We start from the raw sequence: 13724 nt of genomic DNA on the forward strand, positions 1-13724 counted from the left end.
ATTCTGGTGTTGGTGATCTTCTGTTCCTTCTCCGGTGTTCGTGAATATTTTCTTTTCCCAGACGATTCATTCCAAGAAATCCAGGCCCTAGTCTCGTCTCCCTCCCTCTCTGGTAACTCTATCTCTCTATTGATTTGTTGCTTTTGATTTCGTTTCTGACATTGATTTTGGTGTATTTGAAGTTGTTATTTTACATATGAGAATTGCAAGTTATAACTGTATAAGAGTCGTATCTGACATTGTACATAACGTTACTGTTGTTATATAACGTTATATAACGTTAATATTCTCCTTTTCAGATTCGCTGTATATAACGTTATTGCATTTATATTACGTTATATTTTGTGTTTGTAACGTTGTATGATTTTTTATATATAACCACGTTTTCAGTTTTTTGAATTGAATGTTATAACTGGATAAGAGTCGTATCTGACATTGTACATAACGTTACTGTTGTTATATAACGTTATATAACAACAGTATTATCCTTTTCAGATTCGCTATATATAATGTTATTGTATTTATATAACGTTATATTTTGTGTTTGTAATGTTGAATGGTTTTTGATATATAACCACGTTTTTCAGTTTTTTGATTTTTTCGTTTTGTTGTGTGTTGTTATGTGCAGTTGTCATGGATTCAACAATCATGTTTCTTTGTAAGTATGGGTTGCAGATTCTTCCGGTGAGGTTATCGGGTGGTGGTAGGTTGAAGGATGTCTTAAGCAGTATTCGTAATAGGTGGGAAAATCTGTCTGTTGGTGGGTTTTCTGTTTCATATGCCTATGAGGATGGATATTATGCTCTTCATAATGAATCTGATTTTGAGAACATGCTTTTCTTGTTTAGTAATTGTGATCGCATAAACGCAAAGGTTGATGAGAATAAACATAGTACCAGGTTATGAGGTGGTTGATGATGAGTTAGAATATGTGGATAGAATGGACCCCGCGGAAAAGTATTGTAAACGTGCTGAGCCTAGGTATTTGACTGAAGCTTGGGCTCATTTGATAGAGGGTGTTGGACAGGAATTTCCCTTAGGTGTGAAGGAGTTCAGGCAGGATCAGGCTAAATTTGCGATTGAGAATGGATTTATGTACCGTTTGGTGAAAAATGACAATATTAGGGTGACAGCTGTTTGTGTTATTGTAGGGTGTGGATGGTACGTGTATGCTATTTTAAATAGAACCAATTGAGTATTTCATATTACAAAGTGTCATAATGAGCATAATTGTGGTTCAACGTACCGAACCAATAAGCATAAGCGTGTGTCATCCCGTTTGGTTGCGAATGAGATAGCTGGGATTGTTGAGAAGAAACCCAAGACTTCACCTATCGACATGATGGATATGTTTACGGACAAGTATGGTCTTGATCTGTGCTATCATAGTGCTTGGTTAGGTGTTGAAAAGGCAAGAGGGGATTATATGGAGATTATGAAGGTTCATTCGATAGGCTTCGGTGGTACGTTGAAGCTGCAAGGGCTATGAATCCGGGGAGCGTTTTGAGGCTTGAATCTGATCCTGTAACCAAGGAGTTTTCGCGACTGTTTGTGTCGTTTGACGCTTGTATCAAGGGATTCAACTACTGTCGGCCTTTTTTGTGTCTTGATGCAACCCATCTGAAAGGTAGATTCAAAGGATCACTCCTTGCCGCAACAGGGAAAGATGCAAATCAATGTATGTTTGTGTTGGTTCTTTATATGTTTACCTTATATATTAGATTTCATTTGTATAGTTTTGAATATGTAACATTGTATGTTTTATTATGCGAAGCTACACATGACAAAAGTTTGCATAGGATGTAATATTTTATCATTCATGTGCAGGTCTATTCCCTGTAGCTTCTGCAATTTGTGATGCTGAAAATGAAGCTAATTGGACTTGGTTTCTTGGCCTTCTAAAGAGTACAATGTCCACTCGTCCTATTACCTTTATTACTGATCGTAATGCAGGTCTTGTCAACAACATTTCTGTTATGTTCCCCGGTTGTCATCATGCATACTGTCTCTATCACATACAGTTCAACTTGAAGGATCACTTTCCGGGACGGTTTAGAAAAGGTTTTCGGAACAGGCTCGTTGAATTGTTCAACAAATGTGCATATGCTTCATCGGTGTCGGTTTACAAAGCTGCTGAGGAAGATTTTTACCAATTTGGTGGAGATAAAGCTAGGACCTTTATTGCGAGTATCCCCAAAGAGCATTGGAGTAACGCGTATTTCAAAGGTCAACGGTATGGTGAGATGAGCTCTAGTGCTCTGGAGTCGTTTAATAATTGGATTCTTAAAGCTCGGGAAATGCCTATATTTTATTTAGTTGATGAGCTTCGTCGCAAAATTATGAGGCAAATGGCTGCAAGGAGAGTAAAGTCGATGAAATGGAATTCAGTGATTTGTCCGAAGATGGATAAGAAGTTAGCTCACTTTATCAAGAAAGGAAGGTCGTGGAGGATCATTATGTCAAAGGGTGGTTTGTACGAGGTACGCTGTCGTATCTGTTGAGGAAAGGACCTGCTCTTGTGGTAATTGGCAATCTACCGGTTTCATGTGTAGGCATGCTGCAACGGTTATTATAAAAGCTTCTGGAGGGGAAGGAAATTTGGTGGACCATATGGATCCGTTATACCTTGTTGATGCGTATCGGCGTATATATGAAGAACCCATATATCCAGTTGTAGAGAGTGACATTCCCGATTTTACGAAAGAAGGTGACCGGGTTATAAACCCTCCACGGAATAGGCGGCCAGCGGGTAGGCCCAAAGTTAAACGCATTCGTTCAAGGGGTGAAGAGTCATATACCAGACCTAATAAATGTGGGAGGTGCCACAAGGCCACAAAGTACAATCGAAGAACATGCAAAGAGCCAAGCGATATATGATGCAAAGAGGTCAAATATGAGAATAAAGGAGAGATTAGGATGGAGAATAGAATAAAGTTGGGGGTTTGTTTTTTTTTCATTTTTTTCATTATTCATGCTTAAATATTGAAATTGTTTCTTTTGGATTATGGATAAATAAAGAGTTTAATATTTGTAGACATGAGTTGTGAACATTTTAAGATATTAAAGTTATATAACATTATATAAAGTTATCCCTTCTCCTTTACAGGTGCACATCAGTTCTGTACAGTTTGATAAAGTTATGTTATATAACGTTATATATCATTTTATATTCTGCTTTCCTGGAACATTATATATATCGTTGATGTACTTATATAACAGCAAAGTATATAACCATATGTATCTTATATACAGAGGGAATAACATATATTTGTTGATTTTTGTTATAGCTATTAAACCAATTAAATTAGATTAATGAAATGGTCCGCGCAGTGGCCTGATTGATCACAATTTATATCCAACATTGATATAACCATATATACTCGCAATCAAAATCCTAACATTAACTGCTGAATAATTTATATAACCATATATACATATGGAACACCATATATTCGTAGAATTTGGTTATAACAATTAAACCAATTAAATTAGTTTATTGAAATTGTCCGCGCAGCGGCCTAATTGGTCCGAATATATATTCAACATTGATATAACCATATGTACTCGCAATCATAACCCTAACGTTACTTGGCCAAACAATTTACATAACCATATATATACGAATAGAAGCATAAACTGGACTGATCAGATATTGATATAACGATATATACTTGCTACCAAAACCTTAACTTAACATAACCAAATCAGTTATATAAGCATATAAACTGGACTGCTCAAACAAAAGCATAAATCATTCAGAAATTTTTCCGAATAATTTGTTTGAACAAGGAATCAAAGTAGTTAACAAACAATGATCGAAAAATCACCTAATTGGTCCGAATATATATCCAGCATTGATATAACCATATGTACTCGCAATCAAAACCCTAACTAAAATTAGCAAAAACAATGATATAACCATATATACGAAGGGTAACATACCTAGTGTATCGATTGCGGCGTATGATCTGACGGCAATATGAGGGCGAATCACGGCGACTAGAACGAATGCGTCACGACGACTAGAACGGGTGAATCACGGCAACTAGAACGGGCGAATATCGGGCGACGAATGGAGAATAAGTTCCGACTAGAACTATGGCGTCGAACGGAGTAGAATAACGTACGACTGAAAAAATGGTGATGAACGGCGACGAAGAAGGCCGTTGGCGATGTATGGTTTTTCTGGAAATGTCTGTATCGTCGTTCTGAGAAGGGGGGGAAAGGGGGGGAAAGGGGGGGAGTGGGGGTTGGTTTTGTAATGGATGTTAGAGTTTTTTTCGGGATATGTTCAATTTTGAAATGGCCGTCTTTGAAATGGATGAAAAAACGGGGCAAATTGTTTTTAAAAAATAGGGGTATATTAGACTAAATAGGGCTATTATATCCTTACTAATAGGTTAGTGGACTTAGGGGGTTTTAGAATTTAGAAATGGACTTAGTGGGTTTGAAAAGTGCTATAATGGACTTATGAAAAATTCTCCCTTGTTTATATGCCACATTTCAATAGAAATCGCTCTGTTTGATAATATAAATATTTATTGATGTTTGAAAAAGGGGTATATTTTGGCAGATAGTTACGCCTTGTTCGGAACTTGAGGAAAAAGAAAAGAAAGAAAAGAAAAATATAATGAAAGTATAAGAAAACTGTATTGTGCCTAGTTTTTTATTTTATTATTTTTTTGTTTTCTTCAAACCAAATAAGTAAAAATTATTTTATTTTTCACGTTCCCTACAAAGGTTTTTTTTTCTCCAACAAAATATGGAGTATGTATTTTAAAATTTTTATTTTGGACCGGGTTAATTACTTATTGCCCCATTTATCTATACACATTTTTCACTTTACCCCCTCCTACTATAGAACACTACAACCTACCCCATTTATCTTTCAGTTCCTAACACATAAGGCCTGCCGTTAGTCTGGGATCCAAAAAATCGTCAGAGGGGTGATCTGTAAAAAAGAAAAAAATTAAGTGCACTTAATTTTTCATAGGTAGTTTATATATTAAAAAATATGGTTAAAAAATTAAGTGTTTTAATTTTTAATCCGTTTGAACCATGCAAAGATCTTATTTCTATGATCATTTTATTCTAAAGAGTCATAATTAATTTTTGACTCTAGAACTCTCTTTAATTAGTCCTAAGAAAGTAATAGAACCAAATATCTCTTAGAATTAACTAACGAGAGCCCTAGAGCAAAAATTAATTGTGATCCTTCAGGATAAAATGATCAGAGAAATAAGATCTTCACACCGATTCAAACGGATTGAAAATTCGAGCACTTAATCTTTTCTTTTTTTTATAGATCATGTGACATGCGCATGCCCCTTCCACGATATTTTGGATCCCAGACTAACGACAGGCCTTATGTGTTAGGAATTAGAAGATAAATGAGGCAGATTGTAGCGTTCTATAGTAGGAGGGGGTAAAGTAGAAAATGTGTATAAACTAAGGGGGCAACAAGTAATTAACCCTTTTGGACCAGACAGATATCTATCGTGGGACTGAGGTAGTACTAGTACTAGGTATATATCGGCGAAAAGCTCCTCTCTCAGCTAGGGCTCCGGCGATCCCAAATGGCGGCTCGTTATCTGCTTATCAAAGCTGGAAAATTGACCCTTTCTTCTTCTCATCCCCTCCTCGCTGTTAAACGTACTTCTTCTCTCTCTACTTCTTCTCTCCTTCGCCCATTGATTCCCGCATCCTCCTCCGCCGACATCCCCTGCTTCTCCCTGGCGGCAGAAACTGTTGCTCGGCCGTCTCTCAGCCCTGATCATGATCCCCGTCGCATGGAATTCCCTGATAGGTCAGATTTCGAGCTCTGGCGAGCTAATGGGTTAGATTTCGAGCACTGGCAAGTTTGTCTCGGGGGGTTTGACAGCGGGATTACCAGAGGTGAGATCGTTGATACCTGCGTCGGAAAAGCGGTTACCAGAGATGACATCATTGATACCTACGTCAAAACCCTTGCTATGGTCGTCGGAAGGTTAAGTTCTTCCCCCCCTTTTTTTTTTGTTGTTATGAGTAAATATCGAAGTATTTATTATTTTTTTTTTTCAGAATTCCAAATCTTTTTTTTTTTGGGTATGAAGTTATATATTCATTCTCCTCTCGAAACACCCACCCACACCCCCCCCCCCCCCCCCCCCCCCCCCCAATTTTGTTGTGATTCAAATATGGGCAAACTGCAAAGTCATGCCATTTACTAGATTTCACTACTTATTAGTGGTGAAATATAGTCATCTGGAACAAACTTGTTGATAGCCTTTGAACGTATATAGTTTAAGCAACAACTTGCCTTGATTTCCTAGTAACCTTTTGTTGGTTTTTATTATGGTTAATTATGTTTCCAGTGAGGAAGAAGCGAGAATGAAAATCTATTCAGTTTGGACAAGAATGTTTTTAGCGTTTGGAGTCCTCGCAAGTGAAGAACTTGCAGACAAAATAAAAGGCATGTCAGGCAATTGCTTCTTGGTTTTTGCCCTTACTCTTCAACATAAAAGTTGTTAGCATTACTCTTCCGTATAAAAGTTCTAAGCATTTGTTGTATGTAATCTTTACAGAATTGCCTAGAGTCATACTTGTGACCCCTGATTCTTACATGTTTCCTGAGACCAAGGACTATGGAGGTATGAAATATTGTACTGTCATATTTGTGTCCTGTATTTGATGTCATTGCGTTGTTTTAACATAGCAAATGTTTGAGGTTTTTCCCGCGCTGATCTCAGTGGCATAACAAGGAATATGCGTCAATGGGGCACTATAAAGAAAAAATTCACTCAATGGCATGGGAGGCGGTGGTAAAAAGGAAGAATATTAATTGAACATGTAACCTTGGCAGAAGGGAATTGCAAAAAAAGATTCATCTAGCTGGCCCCAATAGATTGAGCCATTGAGGCATTAGACTTAGCTTGGTATTGTAAGAAATAATCAGACAGCGATTGTACAACATTGCTTTCGAACGTACCACCACCACCATTTTCATTAACAGTGATCTTATCCCCCGCCTTTTAGTATTTCATTTACTTATCTTTGGTGTTTGAGACCAAACAAATCAAGTAATTTTGAAAAGGTTCTTAAAAGAACATTATCTTATCTAAATGTGCCGTGTATCTTTACACGGCACTTATATTCTGTTTTCGTGGAGACTGGAGGTGTCCTGTATTTATAGTCATTGTGTTGTGTTAGCATAGGAAAATGCTTGATTTTTTTTTCCTTAGCTGATCTTGTGAATTGTATTTGCTTGTTTACTATATCTTGTATTCTTTGCAAATTGTGTGAGTGTGTGACTTTAGTGTTGTATTGATTGTGGTGGCAGGGGAACCTTTCATCAATGGACAGGCCCTACCGTTTGACACTAAATATTATCTCCCGTTTAGTCAACGAAGTCGGCCCCGATACAAGAAATCAAGAAACCTTGAAGTGCCTCCTAATAGCACAAAAGGAATGCAGTCGGAGGGGAACAAAGTGGAACAGGATGAAGCGGAAAGTTGAAGACCATAGGAATTCTTATATTTAATGGTTTGAGAGAGAGATTCTTGGGGAGTGGGAATTGGGCTTTATTTTGTTATGTATTAAAGATAAATGACCATTACTCTTTTTAATTTTTGTTTGTTTGCTTGCTTTGTTTATATGACTTGTGAATATTAATTAATTTGAATTTATCTTACTCATACTTCTAATTTTTAATTCGTAAGTGTCTTCCTTGCATAGAACTGGAACAATGCTAGCTGCACTTATGTGAATGTTGTTTGTTGTATCAGAAATCCTAGCCGTACCGACCAATTTCAAACCGAAACCGTACCGACGGCCGCTCCGGGCTGTCTCCGGCCACCGGACGGCCGATCCGAGCCGTTCAAAAATTCTAAAAAAAAAAACCGAGTGGCCCTACGCGGGAATAAACGGCATCCGATGTGTGTAGGGTGGTTAGATCGAGTATCCTATTTTTCGTGTATACTCGTTTATATATGTATACGCGAAAAATAGGGTACTCGATCTAACCACCCTACATACATCGGATGCCGTTTATTCTCGCGTAAGGCCCCTCGGTTTTTTTTTTTAGAATTTTTGAACGGCTCGGATCGGTCGTCCGGTGGCCGGAGACAGCCCGGAGCGGCCGTCGGTACGGTTTCGGTTTGAAATTGGTCGGTACGGCTAGCACTTCTCTTGTTGTATTGAATTTCTATTCTATTACTGTCTTTTTGTATTTAAGTTGACTTTTTGGTGTAGATTTGAAACGGCCATTACTAGATTCAACAGCGGGGGCAATCTCTGGTTCTATATTATATTGTGTACGGTAACATTTCTGCTGGACATTACTAAGATCCGATTCCAGGTACTTTTTCAAATGCTATCTAGGACAGAATCTCAATTCTTAATTGACTTTTGCCTAAATTACAGTTCACTGGCTTTGATTACACCTTGTCCATTTGCCTAGATTTGTTACACGTCCCACGGTCCCGTGGAGATAATCTAGGATTGCACTTTGAGATCTAATTTATTGATGAAAGAAATATAGCTTAACTTGCAGAAATTGAAGTCGGTAAACCATCCGGAAAAAAAAGAGTATTGAAGTTGGTAAAACAAAGGAGAGGACAAGAAGTCCAACAGAATCACCGGATGGATGGAAAGAAAGACGAAAGAGGGAAGCTAGACGAAGTCTCAATCTAGAAATAAAAGAAGTGGGATTCTGTTAATGAATGCCAAAAGATCGATGACAAATGATGCATTTTATTCCACGCGTCGTCGTCATTTTGAAATATTTTTTTGTCTTATGCTCCAGCCAAATAACCCAAGCGAGTGTTGTGAAAAATTTCAGGACTCTCTCACTTTCATGTTGTACCTAAGAAGCCTAAAATCAATCAAGGTCTTTTGTGCATAATTAGCCGGTGCTACCCTACCAATATTGTAAATCAGGACAACCATCAACCGGCACCATAGGAATGAAGCCAAGGGATAGGAACGCTGTAGGAACAAAATTTCATAGCGCTCTAACTTCTAAGAAGTTTGAAGTCGTGACATGAGCTAATAGCAAGCGCTATGTGCCCCAAATGTTGTGGTTCAGGTTTGAGTCATGGGTATCAGTCTCCCTACATGCAAACCGCAGACACACAAACAAAACAAGAAAAGAAAAGTACATCAAGTAAAAGTTAGGCAAACATCTCTCAGATACCCAATTGTAGGTGGAAGTGAAATGTGTCACAAGTGAATCAAACAATGGACTGGTCCTATCACCATGTGGTTTAGAGTGCGTATTCACATCACAATACAGGCGATGATGCTTCTCATAATCAGCATATCGGCTAAGTGATAAAATGACCATGAAACATGGAAGTATGAGTCTATGATCGATCACTAAAGACCAAGTCATATAAACTACAATATCAAGACCAGTCTTCCATCAATTTCAGGGATAACCGATGAAAACGAATCCTACTTACCAATATTTGGCTAGCATTATGTAGGAAGTTAACTTGGTGTGTCACAAGTAAAATGGTCTTATCTTTGAGAACTCCTCTCACACATTCCTGCAAATAGTGAAAGTTAGAACTCATGCAGCACTAAAACATTAAAGGAGCATTTAGATTTTAGATCTCTTATTCCGTCTCAGGTAAACAATATGTTGGAAAAATCATCAGAGTCCAGCATGATTTAGTGTTGTATTATCCTGCCTTGGGGTCGATATGATCACTCTTATCCCAGAAGGATTTAATCGTCTATGCTTCAGTTCCTATAATCATTATAGTTGTAGCACAAGACAGATATGAGATGTGGACATCTCAACAGTATCACCTAAAGAAAGAGCATTGCGAATGCCCGTAATATCAACTATGACAATGTAGAATTCAGTGTAACCTTGAAGATTTCTGATCCAGTATGAGCATCAACAGCGCTGAATATATCGTCAAGAAGATAGATATCACAGTCCTGTAGCAAGTTGTACCCTCTGCTTCTGGCCTTCACTAAGATTGATTCCGCGTTCTCCAATCTCGGTCTGGTCACCATGCTCCATTATTTCCAAATCCTTCTCCAGACAACAAACTCTAATGACTTCATTTTATCTTTCCTTGTCCATTGGTGAACCAAACAATATGTTTTCTTGGATAGTTGCATTTTGTATCCATGATGTTTGCGCCACATTGGCAGTAGTTCCACAAACTCTGACCCGTAGAGGGAAAAAAAAAGAAAAAGAAAATTCAAGAAAATATTAACAGATCAAGGATAAAGTAGTCAGACTTTTCTCCTTGTATAAATCAAACTATTCTAATAGAGAGAAGAACAGCAAGTCTATCTCCACCTTTTAACCTTTGGACTAAATGTCTTTGTGTTTGGTGCTTCTGCCTACAGCTAATGTGGTAAAAAGTAGTAGTAGCTTAAATAAGCTGAAAAAAAGAGAGCAAATATTCTAAAAGCAGAAGTAGGGATGCTGTTGCCTTCCGCTTAGAGAATATTAACTTTCGGCATTAAGTACACTGCAACAAAATATACTGCTTAAAGTTGCTACTTTGATGGTATACACCATTACATGTATAAACCAATATCAGGAGTAAAAGGGACAAACTAATGCAACCAATTTAGTCGTAGATGACTGAAAACAACATATAACGACTTTCTTCATGTAAAATACCTTAACCACTGTATAAAGTTAACTAGGATTGCAACAAAAAGTTTATGCTGCCATTGAATCTTGATGATGCGAATCTACCAAAAATATGCAAAATTTGGTCTGAGATAATTTCAAGAAGCGGAAGGATTCAAACCTTTCCTGACTTCTTGTGAAGCTCGCCAAGAATTGAAGCCAATAAGGAAGACCCAGACCCAACAGTTCCAACAATTGCAGCAAGCTCCCCTTTCTTGATCTCTAGATTCAAACCTTTCAAAACAGCATCTTCCCCCTCATCATCCCATGAAAAATACCCATCTCTCACCTCCACCGCGACCCTACCATCACAACCATCCTCTCTCTCCACAGCTCTCTCATCCAACTCCCTGCTTATCAAAAACCCCTCCAACCTTTCTAACGAGATCAACGCTTGAGTAACTGATATGAGAGCCTGTGGGAATGTCCGAACGGGGTCCTGTATAGTTCTAAGAACAGTTACTGTTGTGAAAACTCTTCCTGGATCAAGAGTGTCTCCCAAGACAATCGCTACCCCGAAAACAAGAGCTACCATTATAACAGGCATACTCCATAGCACAATCATGGTCCAGGACATTGAGTAGGTAAACTTGCTAAGCCACCCGTATTCCTTTTCGCGACAAGATTGTATTCTTTTGTTAAAATGTTCCTCCAACGCTTGGAATTTGATTACCCTCATATTGCTCAGCATTTCATTAGTGGCCTTGAGCCTATAATCACGACTCGTCATCACAAAGTACTGGAACGTGTTGTTTTTGCGCATTCACATGAGACTAAAGATCATAACTGCGATTATGAGACCAATGCTGCAAACATGGATAGGCCCATGTAGAATAAAGAGGGGCTAAGGCAACACCGAGTTGAAATGGCATTTAGCCATAGTGAATGCAACTGTACCATTAAATCAGAGAGCTGTTGAGCATCGACCGCCATGTAATTCACTATCTGTCCAACCCCATGAGCTTGTCACGATGAGCAAGATAATCTTAGACCCTTCTTGTATAAGGCGGTAATGACAGTGCACCGGATTAGCATTCCTAGTTTTTGTGAGTGGAAATCCAAATGGTGGGAACTAAGGACTTCAACTATTTTTGCAACTAGAAGGATCAAAAACCAGATAGTATCCTTCATAGGGGCTGCTTCCCTTCCCAGATGTGAAATTTACAAATTCATCGATTAGAACCGGACCCATGTACATAACAGACAACCGGACAATGGCAAGAAAACCAATGAAAACAATCTGCTTCCCGAAGCAATGGAGCAAAGTGGTTCAACGTGGATTTTTGAAATTCTCTTCTGGTTTAGGCCAATTTGTTTCGAAAACCTCTGCCATTATTTCAGCATGATGATCGGGTGAAAGTGAAGGAACATCATCCACTTTCAGAGTGGATTTGTATCCCTTACTTAATAAAGGACTCATCCAATGCCAAGTAACTTTAAAGAACGAAGAAGCAGTAGCGTAGCCACTCACACTAGGATTTATCAAAGAAGTCCCATTTACTTGTGGCCTTGAGTTTGTATCTATTTCTGGTTCTCTAACTACAAACCCAGATGATCCTTGAACGGCAATGACAAAAAGGAATGCAGACGTTGGAAGCACAACAAAGAAAACTATATCATCAGTTTTCATGACGCTGTCGAAATTGCCACCAACCGTAATAAAATGAGTGACACCTGAAGCAGTGAGCAAAGATACAAGTACAAAGTTGGCCACCCAATAGATCCTAAGGGACATAGGATGAGTAACAGCTTCAAATTTCTTCTCATGTGCAATAAGGACCAAAATCGCGACATGGGTTATTGCTTGGACTAACCAAAATAGAGCTTCTGTAAGCTGCCATGGAGATTCAGTACCTCGAATAAAAGCTAAAATGCATAGCACCGTGTAACATGTTGCTAATAGAAATGTAAGAACTAGAGAGAGGTTGAACCAGGTGGTGGCTCTGAAATGGGATTTATTGCTTTCAGTAGGGGCTTGTTTATTGAGGAATTGGAAGTGCTTTTGGAAAAGAATCTAGCGTATAGCTTTCGGATCGAAAATACGAAAAGGGTCAACAAAAATATTACATCAATGGCTGAAAAGAGAAGTCTTTGGGGACATGGAGATAGGAAGATGAACCCCAGCCATTGGATTGTAGCTGAAACACTATCCGAGGATTGAATGATTGAGGTTGAACATTCAGGAGAGGTGAGCCAAGAAACAGATGACATAGTTATATATATTTGAAACTGGTTTCTCATGCACTAACTAGCCTCCTGGAAAAGAAGAACGAGAATTAGATATGGATTTAACTAAATCAAACCAAACCGAGCCTTGTGTCCCAATCACTTGGGGTCGGTAGATATGAATTTAACCACAGGCCTGAAATCATCACAGAGGAATATGAACAAACACCATTGCAGCAATCTGTAATTCATATGTGCTAAAACCAAACCAAACCAAATCAAGAAAGGAAGAACAGGTCACAAAATCCAAAACCCATTTCAGATAAGTTGAGGAAAACATGGATTCAATGAGATGAACATGCAGATTGAGCAAATTAATAGAACATCAAATGGGTTGAAAGTTGAAATCAAGGTTTGAAGCAGAGTGTTAGCAGTTTACCATGAAAATCATAATTCAGTGACGTACAAATCAAATTTAAAGAATTACCAAAAAAAAATAAAAATAAACATATAGTACAGCAATAGAGGAAGGAGAGAAGAACTTCTATTTTGATCAGTATTCTACATGGAGTGATCCAAATTCATTGATAATTCATTGATCAGCAACAAAATAGTTGAGAGAGAGAAATATTTGCATACACTAGGTGGTTAGAGTGAGAAGAGATCACTCTCTCCTCTTACTGAACCATGGCCACAAAACTTGATTCAAAGAGAGGGAAGTTTGGACCACGGTGTGCTCTAGAAAGGCTTGACTATTGTTCACTGGCTTCGTATTAACTCCAACTAAAGTCACATAATGCGCTTGCACGAGCGAGTATAAACGAGTTTTTCAATAGCATCCTAACTGCAAAAACGAGAATCGAGAGAGATTGGTGCGAATTCCACTACTAGTGTTGGTCAAGAGAGCGTTGCGGACCGC

General features: G+C 38.3%; 3 protein-coding genes and 1 pseudogene across 3 annotated transcripts; 3 read left to right on the forward strand and 1 right to left on the reverse strand.

Annotated features, from left to right (window-relative positions):
* Window positions 1-1346: 1346 nt before the first annotated feature.
* LOC131324022 (uncharacterized) lies at window positions 1347-2501 on the forward strand. Its single transcript, XM_058355852.1, has 2 exons — window positions 1347-1678; window positions 1828-2501. The coding sequence occupies exons 1-2, from the start codon at window positions 1486-1488 to the stop codon at window positions 2499-2501; spliced, it is 867 nt and encodes a 288-aa protein (XP_058211835.1). The 5' UTR covers window positions 1347-1485.
* A 43-nt stretch (window positions 2502-2544) lies between these two features.
* Window positions 2545-2877, forward strand: LOC131324023 (uncharacterized). Its single transcript, XM_058355853.1, has one exon. It carries the CDS (start codon window positions 2545-2547, stop codon window positions 2875-2877), a length of 333 nt encoding a protein of 110 aa, XP_058211836.1.
* Window positions 2878-5517: 2640 nt separating this feature from the next.
* Window positions 5518-7689, forward strand: LOC131323499 (multiple organellar RNA editing factor 8, chloroplastic/mitochondrial-like). The gene is made up of 4 exons (XM_058355326.1): window positions 5518-5986; window positions 6354-6451; window positions 6564-6629; window positions 7319-7689. Exons 1-4 carry the CDS (start codon window positions 5577-5579, stop codon window positions 7492-7494), a joined length of 750 nt encoding a protein of 249 aa, XP_058211309.1. The 5' UTR covers window positions 5518-5576; the 3' UTR covers window positions 7495-7689.
* Window positions 7690-9030: 1341 nt separating this feature from the next.
* On the reverse strand, window positions 9031-13576 carry LOC131322442 (ABC transporter C family member 14-like; annotated as a pseudogene).
* Window positions 13577-13724: the final 148 nt, after the last annotated feature.

Source organism: Rhododendron vialii, chromosome 4a, assembly GCF_030253575.1.
Source record: "Rhododendron vialii isolate Sample 1 chromosome 4a, ASM3025357v1".
NCBI lineage: Eukaryota > Viridiplantae > Streptophyta > Magnoliopsida > Ericales > Ericaceae > Rhododendron > Rhododendron vialii.

What these genes read in the sequence shown, in the direction of transcription:
- LOC131324022 (XM_058355852.1), top strand. Translation starts at nt 1,486, where the DNA reads ATGAATCCGGGGAGCGTTTTGAGGCTTGAATCTGATCCTGTAACCAAG. An exon ending in AGGGAAAGATGCAAATCAAT is followed by an intron (nt 1,679 to 1,827) that starts GTATGTTTGTGT and finishes ATTCATGTGCAG; the next exon opens with GTCTATTCCCTGTAGCTTCT.
- LOC131324023 (XM_058355853.1), top strand. Translation starts at nt 2,545, where the DNA reads ATGTGTAGGCATGCTGCAACGGTTATTATAAAAGCTTCTGGAGGGGAA.
- LOC131323499 (XM_058355326.1), top strand. Translation starts at nt 5,577, where the DNA reads ATGGCGGCTCGTTATCTGCTTATCAAAGCTGGAAAATTGACCCTTTCT. An exon ending in CTTGCTATGGTCGTCGGAAG is followed by an intron (nt 5,987 to 6,353) that starts GTTAAGTTCTTC and finishes TTATGTTTCCAG; the next exon opens with TGAGGAAGAAGCGAGAATGA. An exon ending in TGAGACCAAGGACTATGGAG is followed by an intron (nt 6,630 to 7,318) that starts GTATGAAATATT and finishes TTGTGGTGGCAG; the next exon opens with GGGAACCTTTCATCAATGGA.